The sequence below is a fragment of the Tachysurus fulvidraco genome, chromosome 6 (genome assembly GCF_022655615.1).
Source record: "Tachysurus fulvidraco isolate hzauxx_2018 chromosome 6, HZAU_PFXX_2.0, whole genome shotgun sequence".
NCBI lineage: Eukaryota > Metazoa > Chordata > Actinopteri > Siluriformes > Bagridae > Tachysurus > Tachysurus fulvidraco.
In genome coordinates, this window is record NC_062523.1 from 16,470,371 (window position 1) to 16,485,019 (window position 14,649).

The 14,649-nt window shown below is 37.8% G+C and overlaps 1 protein-coding gene across 2 annotated transcripts in view; it reads left to right on the forward strand.

Annotated features, from left to right (window-relative positions):
* Positions 1 to 13,417, forward strand: part of enox1 (ecto-NOX disulfide-thiol exchanger 1) — a 49,172-nt gene extending 35,755 nt beyond the window's left edge. For both annotated transcript variants that reach the window (XM_027164865.2, XM_027164864.2), the window contains exons 7-15: positions 331 to 543; positions 2,163 to 2,269; positions 3,849 to 3,966; positions 5,585 to 5,766; positions 6,699 to 6,806; positions 8,246 to 8,305; positions 9,512 to 9,611; positions 10,754 to 10,839; positions 12,561 to 13,417. In XM_027164865.2, coding sequence (XP_027020666.1) covers positions 331 to 543; positions 2,163 to 2,269; positions 3,849 to 3,966; positions 5,585 to 5,766; positions 6,699 to 6,806; positions 8,246 to 8,305; positions 9,512 to 9,611; positions 10,754 to 10,839; positions 12,561 to 12,716 — 1,130 coding nt within the window. In that variant the 3' untranslated portion in view covers positions 12,717 to 13,417. The remainder of the gene's footprint in view (positions 1 to 330; positions 544 to 2,162; positions 2,270 to 3,848; positions 3,967 to 5,584; positions 5,767 to 6,698; positions 6,807 to 8,245; positions 8,306 to 9,511; positions 9,612 to 10,753; positions 10,840 to 12,560) is intronic.
* The last annotated feature ends 1,232 nt before the right edge of the window (positions 13,418 to 14,649 follow it).

A 14,649-nucleotide genomic window follows, 5' to 3' on the forward strand; every position in this document is an offset into this window, starting at 1 on the left:
GTAAAGGCAAGTGGGATAGAGTTTTAGACATCTCTCTTTAGTCATCTCTTTTTGCCATTATTACCTTCATCCTGCCCCAACAAAATCTATGGCCATAGGCTGTTGCTGCATCAAATAATTTCTAAATCATTTAATGACCAAGCTTCCAGCTTACATGTTCTATTGACACATGTAAATATGATACACATATGTGTGAGTTACACAAACCATATTTCATATATCTAATTTGAATATAATTATAAATATTTACATTACCTATAAAAAAAATCTTTTTTTCATCTGAATTCATATCAAAGATAATCTAATAATGATCTTCCACTTTTGCCACAGATGACAGCAAGTTCAGTGAGGCCATAGCAGTACTGTTCACATGGATAGAAAGGGGTGAGGTGAACCGACGCAGTGCCAATCAATTCTACTCCATGATCCAGTCAGCCAACAGTCATGTGCGGCGCCTGATGAACGAGAAGGCGCAGCATGAAGAGGAGATGGAGCACGCCAAAGAGCATTTCAAGAACGCACTACTCACTATCCTCACCCAATGTAAGACTCGCAGGCCCTATACACACACTGCTTACGAAGAGATGTTCATGTAGTGTTACCATGACAACAGTACATCCTTTGTTCTGTCCAAGATTATGTGTGATTCTTAAGCTGGCTCAGTCTTTGATCAGATCAATGGGCTTTCTGACTCAGTTTTCCACATGAACCATTGTAAATGGCTTCATCTAGCAGCTATGCTAAAATGTAATGACGTACAAACTAGCTTTAATACAGGTAAAAATTATGTTACATAACCCTTATTTATGTCAGGAAGTGGAAAAGTTTTTTTTATTGTATGCATATATAAAAAAATATATATGCATACATTCAGTATATTTATATTATAATAAGATCAGACCTAGCAACAAAGGGGGACTCTAGCCATAGCCCCCAGAATGGCCCTGGGTAAGTACAGTCTCAGTGGGAGGAGCCTGTCTTCATTTCAGGGATGGAGCTGTTCAACTTAACATACAGGTAGGCCAAAATCAGATTCTAACAGTGAGATCATACAGAGGCTTTTATTAGGCGTCTAATGATGGAATACAATATGCTGTGAATTTCAATTTTGTCTCTAGTTGTGGTTACACGGCAGTTCGCCCACAGTTATAGAAATACATTCATGTCTTTTAGTATAATTTAACAAATTAATAGTATGAGACTACTTTGAATTTTATAATGGTTATAACACAGGCACATGCACAGACAACAAATAGACAACAATTGATCTTATAACACTGCCCTTTTGACTGGTTGGGTGGTATGTCTAATAATTATATATTTTTTTGCTGTAATTTTGTTGTTTACATTGCAAAAATGCGGACCTCGATTGTGGTCATGAACTCTGCGACTGGGAACTCACCCCTGGCTGCACCATCAGCTTCATCAAGTCACATCTGGTTCAACTTTATCCCAGTCATAAAGGACGGCTTTTAAACAGCTTTGTGCCTCTAAACCATGCCTATATTGCAATACAGACTGCCAAGATGTTTATTTAAACAACACCATTAATGTTAATTCTATTAATGTTATTGAGGTATCTGCTTGTATTCATCACATGAGACTTGCCAGATGGCCAGTTTTCCCACTGCTATGTTTCAACATGAGTATGATAAACACAAGCAGGGGTACTTAGGAAATACTGGGCTACTGTACCTACAATTTAAAACTTAATCCTGTGCATGTGCTTGTTAAAACATACAGCACACACAAATCATACAAATATCTAAAACCAAGTATGTACATTTAGTCAGATCAAAAGGCAACATTTTACAAGAGGTAAGATGGTCAGTATGTTCCTCAAAACTAATCTGAAATCCACACGTTGCATATTAAAATTTTTATACAGTAATATGACAGAAATTTAAGTGAAGCTAAGAATCAGCTTCCCTAAAATTCATTACAAGCAATAAAACTTGAAGCGGGATTGTATTCCAACCATTGTATCCTGTTGCCTTCCTCAGTCCTTAAGGATTTGAATCAGCAGGTCATAAGATGTAAGTACAATAGAGCAGACACTATCAGGAACCTCACTGGGAAGGTTTCTGGTGTGTGGCTCTACAGTAGCTGGCAGTGGCTGTACATAAATGGCTTGTCTTGTCTGACTTCCTTATCCACCAAAGTTGAGCAGATTACGGGCGTATTCAGCGCTGCCACCCGGCAAAAGGCTTGGGACCATTTCTCAAAAGCACAGCGCAAGAACATAGACATTTGGCGAAAGCAGTGTGAGGTTGGTATGTCTCCTATCTTCTTGTCATACTGACTCTGCAGGCTACATTGTTGCTCAAGCTGCTAATGTGACTTGTGAGTCTTTATGGCTTTTGTGGTCTCACAAATAAACCATCCTACATTTCTGATTCTGGTCTCTCACTCTGCAGCACAGTCTATGTGCACTAGAAAGTCAGGTATATCTTAAGTTTCCATAGCAACCGATACTTCTAGGGTTAAAATGATAGTCATTAATGACAGACTTGAATTAATAATTTATTACTGATTAAATTTTCAATAGGTTTAGATTAAATTTTAAAAAGTATGTTGGTGTTACATTCCAGTATCTTGATCAGGATTTGACGTTTGAAGCTATCTTGATTCGCTATTTTCAAATCCTTATTACTTATAGATATACATTCTTTCAATTTAGTAGTACACTGATTTACTGTATTTAAAAATGACATTATTGCAGTAAGTTATTGGGATGTTTTCTCTGTGAGGACCGAAACACATGAAGAACAACTAAAGACGTTACGATTAAGAGGTACAATTATTAGGTTACTATTAAGAATTAGAATTCAAGAAGTAGACTATTTGCATACACACACTTCTGTGAGTCCAGACAGTGACAGGAAACTTCATATTTATGTTCTCAGTCTAGCCAGAGGTAAGATGCTGATTTCGTGGAGGTGACTTTGGTGCAGTGACAGGCCAAAATCAGTTTTGATGTCACCATTGTGAAATCTTGGCCAGTGTGGTCAGAACATGTTTAAGCTAAGTTGTATGTCATATTATAGCATTCATTTTCTTTACTTACATTTTTTTGTGATAAACTATAGTGTAGTATAGTATACAAACAAAAAATATCGGTAGAATAAGAATGTGTCTGTTTACCACAGTTTAACAAACAAAACAAGATAAAGGAACATGCGATGCAGGACTATACCAGTGTATACATATAGGGAAACTTCTATGTGCTCTTTTTCCCTTCAGTGCAACAGCTCCGAGGTTATTTATTGTGTCTGATCTGCAAGATTTCACACTACTGGCATTAAACCACCTCACTGCTGATCCCTATAATGACTATCAGGGGACCAGTGAGCCTGGAAGTTTGTATAATGTGATTTTTTTACACTTTTCAGTCCCAGACAAATGGAGCATCCAAGCTTTTGTTATCACACACAGCTGTGTGATGGCAGAACCTCAGCTCTCTCAGCAGGCTGTGTTGGACTCGATCAGTCACCAACTGCCTGTCGTTCTATCACAAAGTTGAGCTGCATTTAAAGCCTATTAAGAGCTGAAAAACACAGATACTATCATTGAGTAAATGATACTCTTATACTACATTGAATACAGTATGTGCTGTTGCAGTGATTACTTTCGTAAATAAAATGGACGTTTTATTCGAGAAGAAATAGTACAGTTAGATAGGAAATATAAAATTGATGTTCTAGCAAAGAACATGTTACAGGTCACATGCCACTAATGGTGTGTGTGCATGTTTCTCTCTGACTCTCTCTGTCTCTCCTACTGTGTATGTCTGTGTGTGTGTTTGTGTGGGTGGATGATTGGGTGTATTTTTGATTTTGGTGTTTTAGGAGCTGAGAAACGCCCACAGTGAGGAGATCATGGGAATCCGAAGGGAAGAAGAAATGGAGATGTCAGATGAAGACCTAGAGGAAAACCCCTGTAAGAAGGGTCGAATGGATAACTCAGGTATAAACTGTGTTCCTTAGAGGTCAATTAAAATTGTGTACTGTTATTAAAAGCGATTTATGGTTCATGGTTTGTCAGAATTGAAAATGTCTTTTTATGAACCTATGCATTATTAAATACCGTAGTGAGTACAACTCTAGTAGTGTACTTTATTTCAAAACTCACACTAGTTTTGCTCGTATCTGATTTGTCAAATACATATCTAATCTCGATAAAAATATTTATCTATTTAGTTATTTGTGACTGAGTGTCAAAATGAGTTAGTAAACCATCCAGGTTTACGGTTTTTCTTGACACTGCTGAATGAAGAAGAACTGTTTCTGCAAAGCTCAGCTGTCTGGAAATTCAGAGCTTAGCTATATATCATGAACCATCCAACCTTGAAACCTTGAATAGTATTTTTGTTGGAATAGAAAAATATTCAATATCCTAATTCAGTCCCATATTCTTTATGCAGCTAATGCATTTTACAATTGTCTCTGAGGAGTTTTATAAAAATCCTGGCCTGAAGCCAAGAATTATCTGACACCAGCACTAACATGTAAAACAGAATTTGTCAACTGCACATTCTACCATTTTAGGGCATATATTCAACTGTAGATATATTAAACTGTAGATACTACACAGTCAATGATATACAGTACTTCTGACCTAACAATGATGTGTAGCTTAAGACAAGGGCTTTTCACACTTTAAGTGTAAATTGTTAAACAGAATCCTACTGTAGGTTATTATCTTTTTTAAGTTTCACAGTGCACATTGCTAAACCCTGTAGTAACCTTCTTATTTACTTATTTGCTATGTCAACAACCGTGATTGGATAAATACGGTCTGCAACCGGTTTAAATAACAGCTTGTCTTGTGCTTCACATACTGTAAGTGAGGAAAAAAGATCAGGTCTGCTGTTCTGCACTCGGGGAGTAACTGTTATCTTTCATAGATTTATAATTGTTTTTAGCGTTTATAAGTTTGTCATTTAGTTGAACAGGCATTCAATTATTTGCAGCTATCTCTATTTTTTCAGTGTCACATATTTTCCCTCTCTATCGTGAGCACTTCTGTGATGTTCATTTTTTTGCTGCCTGACGCCACAGAGCCGTTTTTGTTGAGTCTTTCTACGTCCTGGTATTCACACTATATGAGGCACAAGCTGTTCAATTTCTGATTGGGTGTCTGTTGCTAAGCAACTAGCCATAACATTCTAACACCACATTGTGTTACACTGTACACGTTTGGCACCACAGTGCAGGGTTAACACTGAAAAAGTGGCAATAACCCTGCTTTGGAGCCAGGCTTCAAAACTCGGGATAAAAAAACGGTTCCGAACCCACTTCTAAATTACCAGAGTGTGAAATGTTGCTCGTTAAAAGTGGGGTGCAGAACGACAATAACCCAGGGTTATTGTACAGTGTGAAAAGGCTTATTGTGTTACTTTGCCTGAAAGAGCCGGCACTGCAAAGCAAACCAATGTCTGATCACTGGTAATAATATTAGAAAAGAGATCTGTTCACTGTCATATTTCTTATTACTGGTATTCCAAAATCATTACAAACCATATTCGTTGCCTTCTTTGCATATACTGTTCTAAAGGTCTTTTGTATTCTTGTTGTGACTATAGCTCTGGCTGTGTGCACTTATGGCCTGCGAGAGGAGAACGACAGTCTGCGCTGGCAGCTGGATGCCTACAGGAATGAAGTGGAACTGTTGAAGGAGCAGGGAAAGATGCAGCATTCTGATGAGGAACAAAGTCATGAGCACCAGCTCAGCTTCCTGCAGCAAACAATGCACAGCATGCAGCAGGTAGCACATATCTCACACATCCCCCCCCCCTTGAAGCACAAACACACACACACACACACACACACACACACACACACACACACACACACACACACACACACACACACACTACACAGCTTCATTTCACTCTGATGTCTTGGGATATGTTTGACCTCTTTACACAAAGTGGTGCAGCTTACCTGGTAGCAAGAGCGCTGGGAGCTTGCAGAGCAGCCTGCCAGACTCTTTGACTAACTCAAGTTTATCACTCAGCACTCCTCTGCTGCCTCTCTCCATAGAAGTAAAACTAACACACACCAATCTCTCATTCATTAAAAAAACATAATGCATTTGTCTTTCATAACATGACACATTTGGTGACTAAGGCTCAGCATTTGTACTCTGCAACTGCTAACATGATATTATTAGTTAATATTATTTTTTATCCTGCATGATTCCAGTGAGAAATCTTTTTTTATCATTTTAATGGAAAAACAAGAATTTGTGTTTTATATCAACCACAATACAATTTCAGTCAGGCACAATATGACCAGGAGTATGAATAAACACAAAATAAAGATCAGTTTAGATTTCTGGTTGTGTTTATATATATATATATATATATATATATATATATATATATATATATATATATATATATATATATATATATATATCATTAGCTGAGAGGTGCACACTTTAATACATTAATACTGTAATCTTCTTTATTAGTGGCTGAAACAAGATATCATATATATCAGTAGCTACAGAGTTTGGTCTAGCATATTAAAACATTTCTCTAGGTAGCAGTCAAGTGCTTTTTTTGTTTTTGCTGCATCAGACTAAGGTCCCTGTTGTTGATCTCCTTTTATAAGCATTCATCACCTACACAGACAAGTACTCTGTTGGTGTCTGTTATTATTTACCCTGTATAATGCTGTCTATCTCCACAGCAACTACTGAGGCTCCAGGATGAGCTGAAGGGAAAGGAACTGGAGCTGGAGCAGGCACGAGATGAGCAGCGCTACCTAGAGGGTGAGATCTTCAGTCTCAGGGAGAAGGTAGGTTTAACACACACGTATGGATTAAACTCTGATATCTATATGTTTTAAATTGGGGTTCCTTGTTTTAAGGATTTTTTATGGCCCATTTTGTTTTAGCATAATTTCCTGTTTGTTTTCTTCACTTCAGTTCCACTGACTGTTCCACTGTTGTCAAGGAAGTATGGTAGATAAATGGAGAAAATGGTCTATTTTTATTGGTCAGCTGCTATGCTAGTGCAGCGTGTCACTGTAAGTCACTCTGGATAAGTCTGCCAAATGCCGTAAATGTAAACGTAAATAAATCTGTCCGCATAATGAAAAGATTAAAATAATATGCACAAAATGCTAGCCTACAGAATTTGTCTTTTTAATTGGAGAGCTCTTTGTAAATGACTTTCTCTTATGGCCCTATATATAAATCAAACCCCAGTTTGAAAACCTGTATCTTATAATATTAACTGTTTAATTGGACATCCCTTATGAATGGTGATAATTTACTAAGGAGTCTTATTTTACTCCTAAATATTTGTCCTGATATAACCCATATTTAGAAAAAAAGTCTGTTGGGAGATGATCTAAATTGGCAGTCTTACCTCTGCCTCTGCATGTGTCACTCACACAAGGTCGTTCAGTGTGTTGGTGCATACAGTGACACACACCAAATCTTTTCATTGCAGTTGTGTATTTGAACATGTGTGAATGGTGGGACGCAGTTTACGAACTCAACGTTTTTTTCTGTTTTGCTTGACAACTACTGAGCCTGACTCATTAACTGTCCATATTATATGTGCACATCTCATTCTCTGCTTAACCATTTCATGCTCTCTGACCTGCAGATGGGGATGAAATGTGCTGTCTATAAAGACGACATACTCTACAGTGTGTTTAGTGCATTTGTGTCACTGACAAAGTGCCCCTGAAAGATGATCCAAGTGTTATTGCTTCTTCACTGACGAACAGTGCAACACGATCTCCTCTCATTTTTGCTAGCACTGTGGTTGGCCTTAGTGCACAGAATAAAATCCATGCTTGTTTACTCAATTTTCCTAACTACAGACATTGGTTTGCATGAATGTTATTTGACTGAGATAATGGGAACATCAATAAAGCAGAGGTCCTGTGGAGATTGTGGTTTATGCTGCAACTAACCCAAATCCTAACAGGATTGATAAACATGATTTGAACGTTGTGACTGATCTGCTTTCTACACATTTCTACATATCTATTAAAAACAAACGTACAGTACATGCAGAACAGTAAAAGGGTCTGAATGAGGGATTAAATATTTAACAGTTACTCAGCTCAGTGTATGTGCTATAAAAATATTAAGACACATAAGTCTGATTATACAGGGTTGCAGAAAACAAATCACTTCACATTGTTTTTAGCCTTGTTTATATTTATAGCTGTATAATTAAATAACATCTAAAAACAAATACTTTGTTTTCTCCTTACAGCTATTAAACAGCACGGACTTGGTGGAAGGATCAATCCACACCACGAACACTCCTGAAAAGGTAAAGACGAGTCAGTGCTGTCACTAAACTACAGCATGCTGGTCATTTATTAATGAATAATTTAGCTGTATAGTGTGTTGAAATAAATGTGAGCACATACACAAGGTTCTTTTGTTCTTCAAATTTTAATGGTAACATCGAAACAATTCATAGCCAAAATTTGTTTGGATTAATGCTAAAAAATTAAGTATACTTTACGGTTTCTGTTCATGTTTCTCCTACATATTGCCTAAGCTGTACAAAGAGCTCAGCTTATTTAAAAAGTGCTAGCACAGCCAGGGTCGTATGCACACTATCATTTCTGTAGCTCTTAATGCACCTGGTAGTGATTGACAGCTTTTCCATCAGGACATGTCTGCTGTAAATAATGGTTTCTAGGGTTTAAGTATCCTCTCTACTCAGAGGCACTGTCCGCTTTACTTACATCTCACATCATCTCATGCTACGCATATGTTTTTTATGGTGTTCTATCTATAGAATACAGTGACACATGGAACACATGGAGCAGATGGGCAACTGTAGGAACTAACTCCCCACCATAGTCTGTGTAACAAAGCAGCTTAAGAGCAGCACCCTCTATATACCAATCTACATCGAAAGAGTTTAAAAAAGAAATATAAACGATACTTTTACTAAACAGCATACCATTTTAATGTCTATATATATATATGTATGTGTATATATATATATATATATATATATATATATATATATATATATATATATATATATATATATATATATATATATATATATATATACATACATACACACACACACACACACAAACACACACATACACAGTATATATAAATAGATACAGACAGCATTTTTTTTTTTTTACTGTTGCTGACTGGACGTTTGTTGTGTAGATTTAAAACAGATATGCCTGCCTTTTGTGTTGTTGGCATTATCTGTGAGGTCACATCTAAAAAGCAAAGTGTGTTTGATGTTGTGATCTGTGAATCACTTCATCATTTATTTGACTTATGGCCTGCCATCTTTAGCAGCCTCTGCAAAGCAGATGGGGTAAAATGTCGATAAACATCGATTTCTCTGAAAGAGGAGCCAAATACTTGTTTACTACAGATTGGTCAGCATGTATGTGGCTTCTACCTCATCATTCACTGTGTTTTGCTTTTTACTCACTTTACACCTTATTTTCATGCATGTGCATGATATGTATGTGTGTATTTGTGTGGACAGGGAGTAAATGGCACTGCAGAACACTATCAGCATCGAGAGAAGAGCAATGAGGGGGTGACACGTGGTCCTCTAAAATCTGAGAAGGAAGCTGTGTTACTTGGTAAGCTGTCTCTAGTCTGTGAAAGTTTGATCAACAGTGGTGAGATTGGGAAGGATGTTGAATGAATTGGAGATCAAGAGAGTCCTACTCTGACATCTGAGAGCATACAGTAGGCTGAGAGAGAACGAGAGTCAGAGACATTGTAATGCTGGCAAACTAGTTGCTAGGAGATGTAGTCACAGCTTCTGTCCATTTGGATGAAGATGCTGAGGAGCACTAATGTCAAAAGGGCTCAAGGGAGCTGTTCCTTTGTCTGATATGTGCTTCACTGGCTCTGACCTACACATCCAACACTAATTCTACACCACCACCCACACCACCACCACCCCAACCCCCACCCCCCACCACCACCACAACCCCCCACCACCAACACCACCAAGCCCCTACACACTCAACATACTTGCCCTGCTAACAGTGAGTTGGAAAAAAAAAGACTGAGGGGCCTTGAGTCAGAACGGCAGAGAAACTCAGCTTGTACCAGCAGAAGGGGCATAAAAGGCCCACAATGAAGCACAAAATTGCTTACATTTACAGGTTTAACTCATCAGTCAGCAGCACTGGAGTGTTAACTCTGGAGAGGAAGCCTTCATTTGCTCCCCATAAGTAGCACTGCTAATATACATCCCGTTATATAAGATGATTGCTATTAGATTTGCTTCCCTTCATACAGAAATACATTTGTTATCTATGCTGGAGCAGCAGACTGCAACTCAGCATGAAGGTGAAAAAGTAGCTCCTGCACTGCAACTCTGCCTCTCATTTTAAAATCTGAGCAGACATCATGATCGAGCCCACCCCTCCCTGACACGTCCATGAGGGAGCCTCTGTGAAAGGAAGGCTTGTGAAGGGAATTGAATTAGGTTTCTCTGTAATTGGCAGTGTTACGCCATATAAATCAAGGAAATAAATATTGGCTTGGGACCCTCCAGGCAAGGCACTATATTCTCTGCCTCTGCTTCACTGCGTTACCTTTGGAGGACCTCTCCAAAGTAATCAACTAAGGTGGGGGAGGGGGTGTAGGGGGGTTACTGCTCATTCTGCTCTGACAAGGAGTTTTATGATTGTGCAGCCTGCCTTTATTACCAGCCTGTCAGTTACTTGCAAATGTGGCTATAATACCACTGTTCTCTCTTTTTGTGCAGGAGTTATATCAACCTTCCTACATGTCCACCCTTTTGGAGCTAACATTGAATATCTCTGGTCTTATATTCAAAGACTTGATGCAAAGGTAATACCTTCCTTTGTTTCTTTTATATGCATTTCATTCATTCATTCATTTTCTACCGCTTATCCGAACTACCTCGGGTCACGAGGAGCCTGTGCCTATCTCAGGCGTCATCTGTCATTTGTTGATCTGTAAATGACTAAATAACCATACATACGTTCTGACTGGAAAAATATTCAATTTATTTCAACCTCTGTGTGTGCACATTTTTAGCTCTTGATTACAGAGGCCAAAATGGATCTTGCCCTGTTTTGGTTGTGCCAATGTTCAGCATCATATTTCTCCGTCATGTCACACTTCACAATGGTTAATGTCTCATGTGAAAATAGACACTCTGGGCTCTAAAACTTTGTAGCTTTTAATAATGATTTCTGTTTTACTTAGTCTACTAGGGGAAATATATTCATAGAAAAGTTCCAAAAACCTAAAACAGTTAGTTTTTTTCCACATAAATGTTTATATCTTCAAAGTATATTTGTGCTATTAAACCAATTTCTGCTCTTTGAGATGCCCCAAGTGCTTCTTCATAAATATCTAAAATCTGAAGGAAAACTGTTTCAAATTTGTATTCAACCACTGAAATTCTGTCAGATTGTCTAAACAGGTAGAAATGTCTTACTCTGAAAGCCAACAGTGTCCTGATTAATTTTACATCTGACTTGCAACCTTTCAGGCAAAATAATTCACATTTATACTGAGTGAAATCCTTCCATTGGAAATTTCGTTCCATCGACTGTAAAAAAGGTTTCTAACATTTCAGATTTTAAATACTACAACCTCTGTTTTACATCTGTTTGACGTTTTAGGTGTTCTGCTGTATATTTGATAAACTTTAAATATTTATTTATGTTTGAGCTATTACAGGCCAGGGGTCTCGTTTATTAAAGCTTGAATAGAAAAAGAACTAAATTTGTGAAGAAAATGGCAAAATTATTTTGCTGAAATGGCCACACACACGTCCCCCAAATGACTAATATACAATAAACATAAAAACAAAGGGATTAAGAGATTCTGTTGCATAAAGTACCTTAAAAGTTTATTTGACTAGGACTGGTTTGAACTGTAATGGCATGAAAATGTCTTTTCCATTACAGTCTGTAAAATTTCACATTTACATTCTCAGTATTTAACAGACCCATATTCAAGTGCTTTGAAGTCTCCTTTAAAAATACATCCTCATGCTGGTTCAGAAGTGTCACGTATTGCAGTATGAGTGATATTAATGCATGTAATGTCATTATTCAGCTTAGAGTCTGTTAGAAAGTGCCACACTGGTCTCCAGTTTCTTAGAGAAATGTGCCCAAGGCTAAAAACCCTAGAATAGAGACAAACTCTAGTTGAATGAAATCAGCTCAGCAATCTTTAAATGTGCCTTTTATATGATTTGACTTTTCTTTTTCTGTGATGCTTGTCTTCACCTTAGCACAGAAATCCGGAAATACTCTATCATTACGTGATAAGTATAGCCTTTTTGTTAACCTGTGGTTTATTTCTTGTAGCCTGTACTGGTGTCTTTTAGCCCTCAGTGTCCTTTAATAAGTGTCATTTATAAAATAGGTTCTGAATGCTGACCTAATTCACATGATCAAACTGCACTAATTTGAATTGACATTTTAAATACGTTTAAGACAGGGAAAGATGAACTAAACTTACTGTACATTAAAAAACAGGTATAAATAAATAAGTGCCTTTTAACAGGGAAATGTCTGATTTTCTTTTCTCAGATCTCTGCCAGTGAGTTAGAGCGGCTGATGGTTCGCCTACCAAACATGTTCAAGCAGGAGTTCAGTGGTGTTGGTGCCACATTGGAAAAACGCTGGAAGTTCTGCGGTTTTGAGGCCCTCAGCTCAACATTGCAAAGAGAAAGAGACAGTTGCTGATACTGAGGTTACAGGATCTGTGAACGCTGTGCCTCGGTGACAGACAGAATGAGACTGGCCAAAGCCTCACAGAAACTCAGTGCAGGGTTCTCCCTCACTGCTATAGCTGTCACTCCTGCTGTTCTGGTTTAGAAATGGTGAAATATGACAGGAAAGGAAAAATCACAGAATCAGGATAGATGTGCTTACGTGAAGAAGCTCTATTCAGACGTCTGATCCTGTTGCGTAACTTCCTGTCAACAGCAGGGGGAAAAAGCTAGGAATACAGCACTGCTCAGTTCTACATGAAGAACGTGGAATATGGATCTGTAGTGACACAAGTGTGCACACAACAGATCCAGTGGCTGAAGCTCTTCACTGTACTGAACATTTACTCGAAAGAAAGTGTTCAGAGAGTTTCAAAAGTTTTTTGTCCGGCTTTTTCTTTTATGCTAGTTATTTTGGGAACTTCAGCCGTGGTAAATGCTCCAGTATCGTAAACATGCTGCAGTTAATATTTACTCATGAACTCATTTCCACCCCTGAGTGACCATTGGATATTTCACTGTTAGGGGTCTTTTGTTGTTGTCTGGACAGTGTATGTAATGTGCATTTTCCTTGTGCCATAATGCACCATCATTATTGGTTCATGTTAATTATGACTCTCAAAAAATTCTAATAAAAACCCTTTTTATTCAAACCCAAACACTGCTCCACATGCAGAGATGAAACCTTTCACATCACGGTCTCAAAATCATATTTTCTGTGTTTATTTTTCCTAATATTTTTTGCACTAATAGTCAGAAGACTTGATGAAGACATGAAGCAGAGGCATGGTAATCACTGAATAAAACAAGCTGTTGTCTTAATGGAAAAGAAAAAGATGGCTAGCTGTTGTAAGCACATTTTTAGATGTTGACATGGGAACAGATCTAAAGGATGTCTAGGATAATTCTATAAGCATAAGATATGGCAGTAATTGGACATAGTTAGCATTTGTAGTCATCTATAGTCAGCTGAAGTAAAAATGAAGTTTCCAAATGGATTTGTTTCATTTTATTTATGCAGCACTTTTAATAATAGACAATTTGTCAGAAAGCAGCTTTACAGAGATCTGGATGTAGATTTATATTTAGATCCCTAATGAGCAAGCCAGAGGCAAGTGTGGCAAGGACAACTCCCTGAGATGGATGAGGAGGAAACAACAAGGAGAACCAGACACAAGCCAGAACATGTTCTTCGGGTGGCTCGATACTGGGATTACAAGCCAAATTAGACAGACAGAATTACCTTCTGAGTATGTTTAAATTCCTGCACATCAGGTCAAATATACATTTTCAAATTAATTTCTATTTCATTAATAAATAAATAAATAAATAAATAAATAAATAAATAAATAAATAAATCACACTGTGCTTTAGCTTGGGGTTGAAATACATCCAAGTGCTTTGCATGTTCCTGTGCAATATACATATATGCACAAAATGTATATGCATACATTGCTTAGCTATAGTAGCTAAGCAATGCTGGGATCTGATTTTCTGATTGGTGGCCCACAGTCTTAACCATTAAGCTAACACTGCTCTCAACCGCCTTCAACTTTTAAAAATCTATTTTTTATCAGGAATTAATTCTGAGCCTTCAATGTAGACCGATCAGACAGCATTATGCCCACTGAGAGGTGAAACTAATAACACAGATTCTCTTTTCATCACGGCTTCTGTGAGTGGGTGGGATACATTAGGCGAACATTTTGTCTCATTGATGCACGTAAGGAGCGAAGCCTGGCCTGTGTGGTCCAATCCAACAGATGAGCTACTGTAGCTCAGATTGCTAAAGAAGTTAATGCTGGTTCTGATGGAAAGGTGTCACAGTGCATTGCAGTTTGTTGCGTATGGTAAAATAGTCAGGGTGACCATGCTGACCAGTGTCCACCGGTGAAAGCACACAAAAA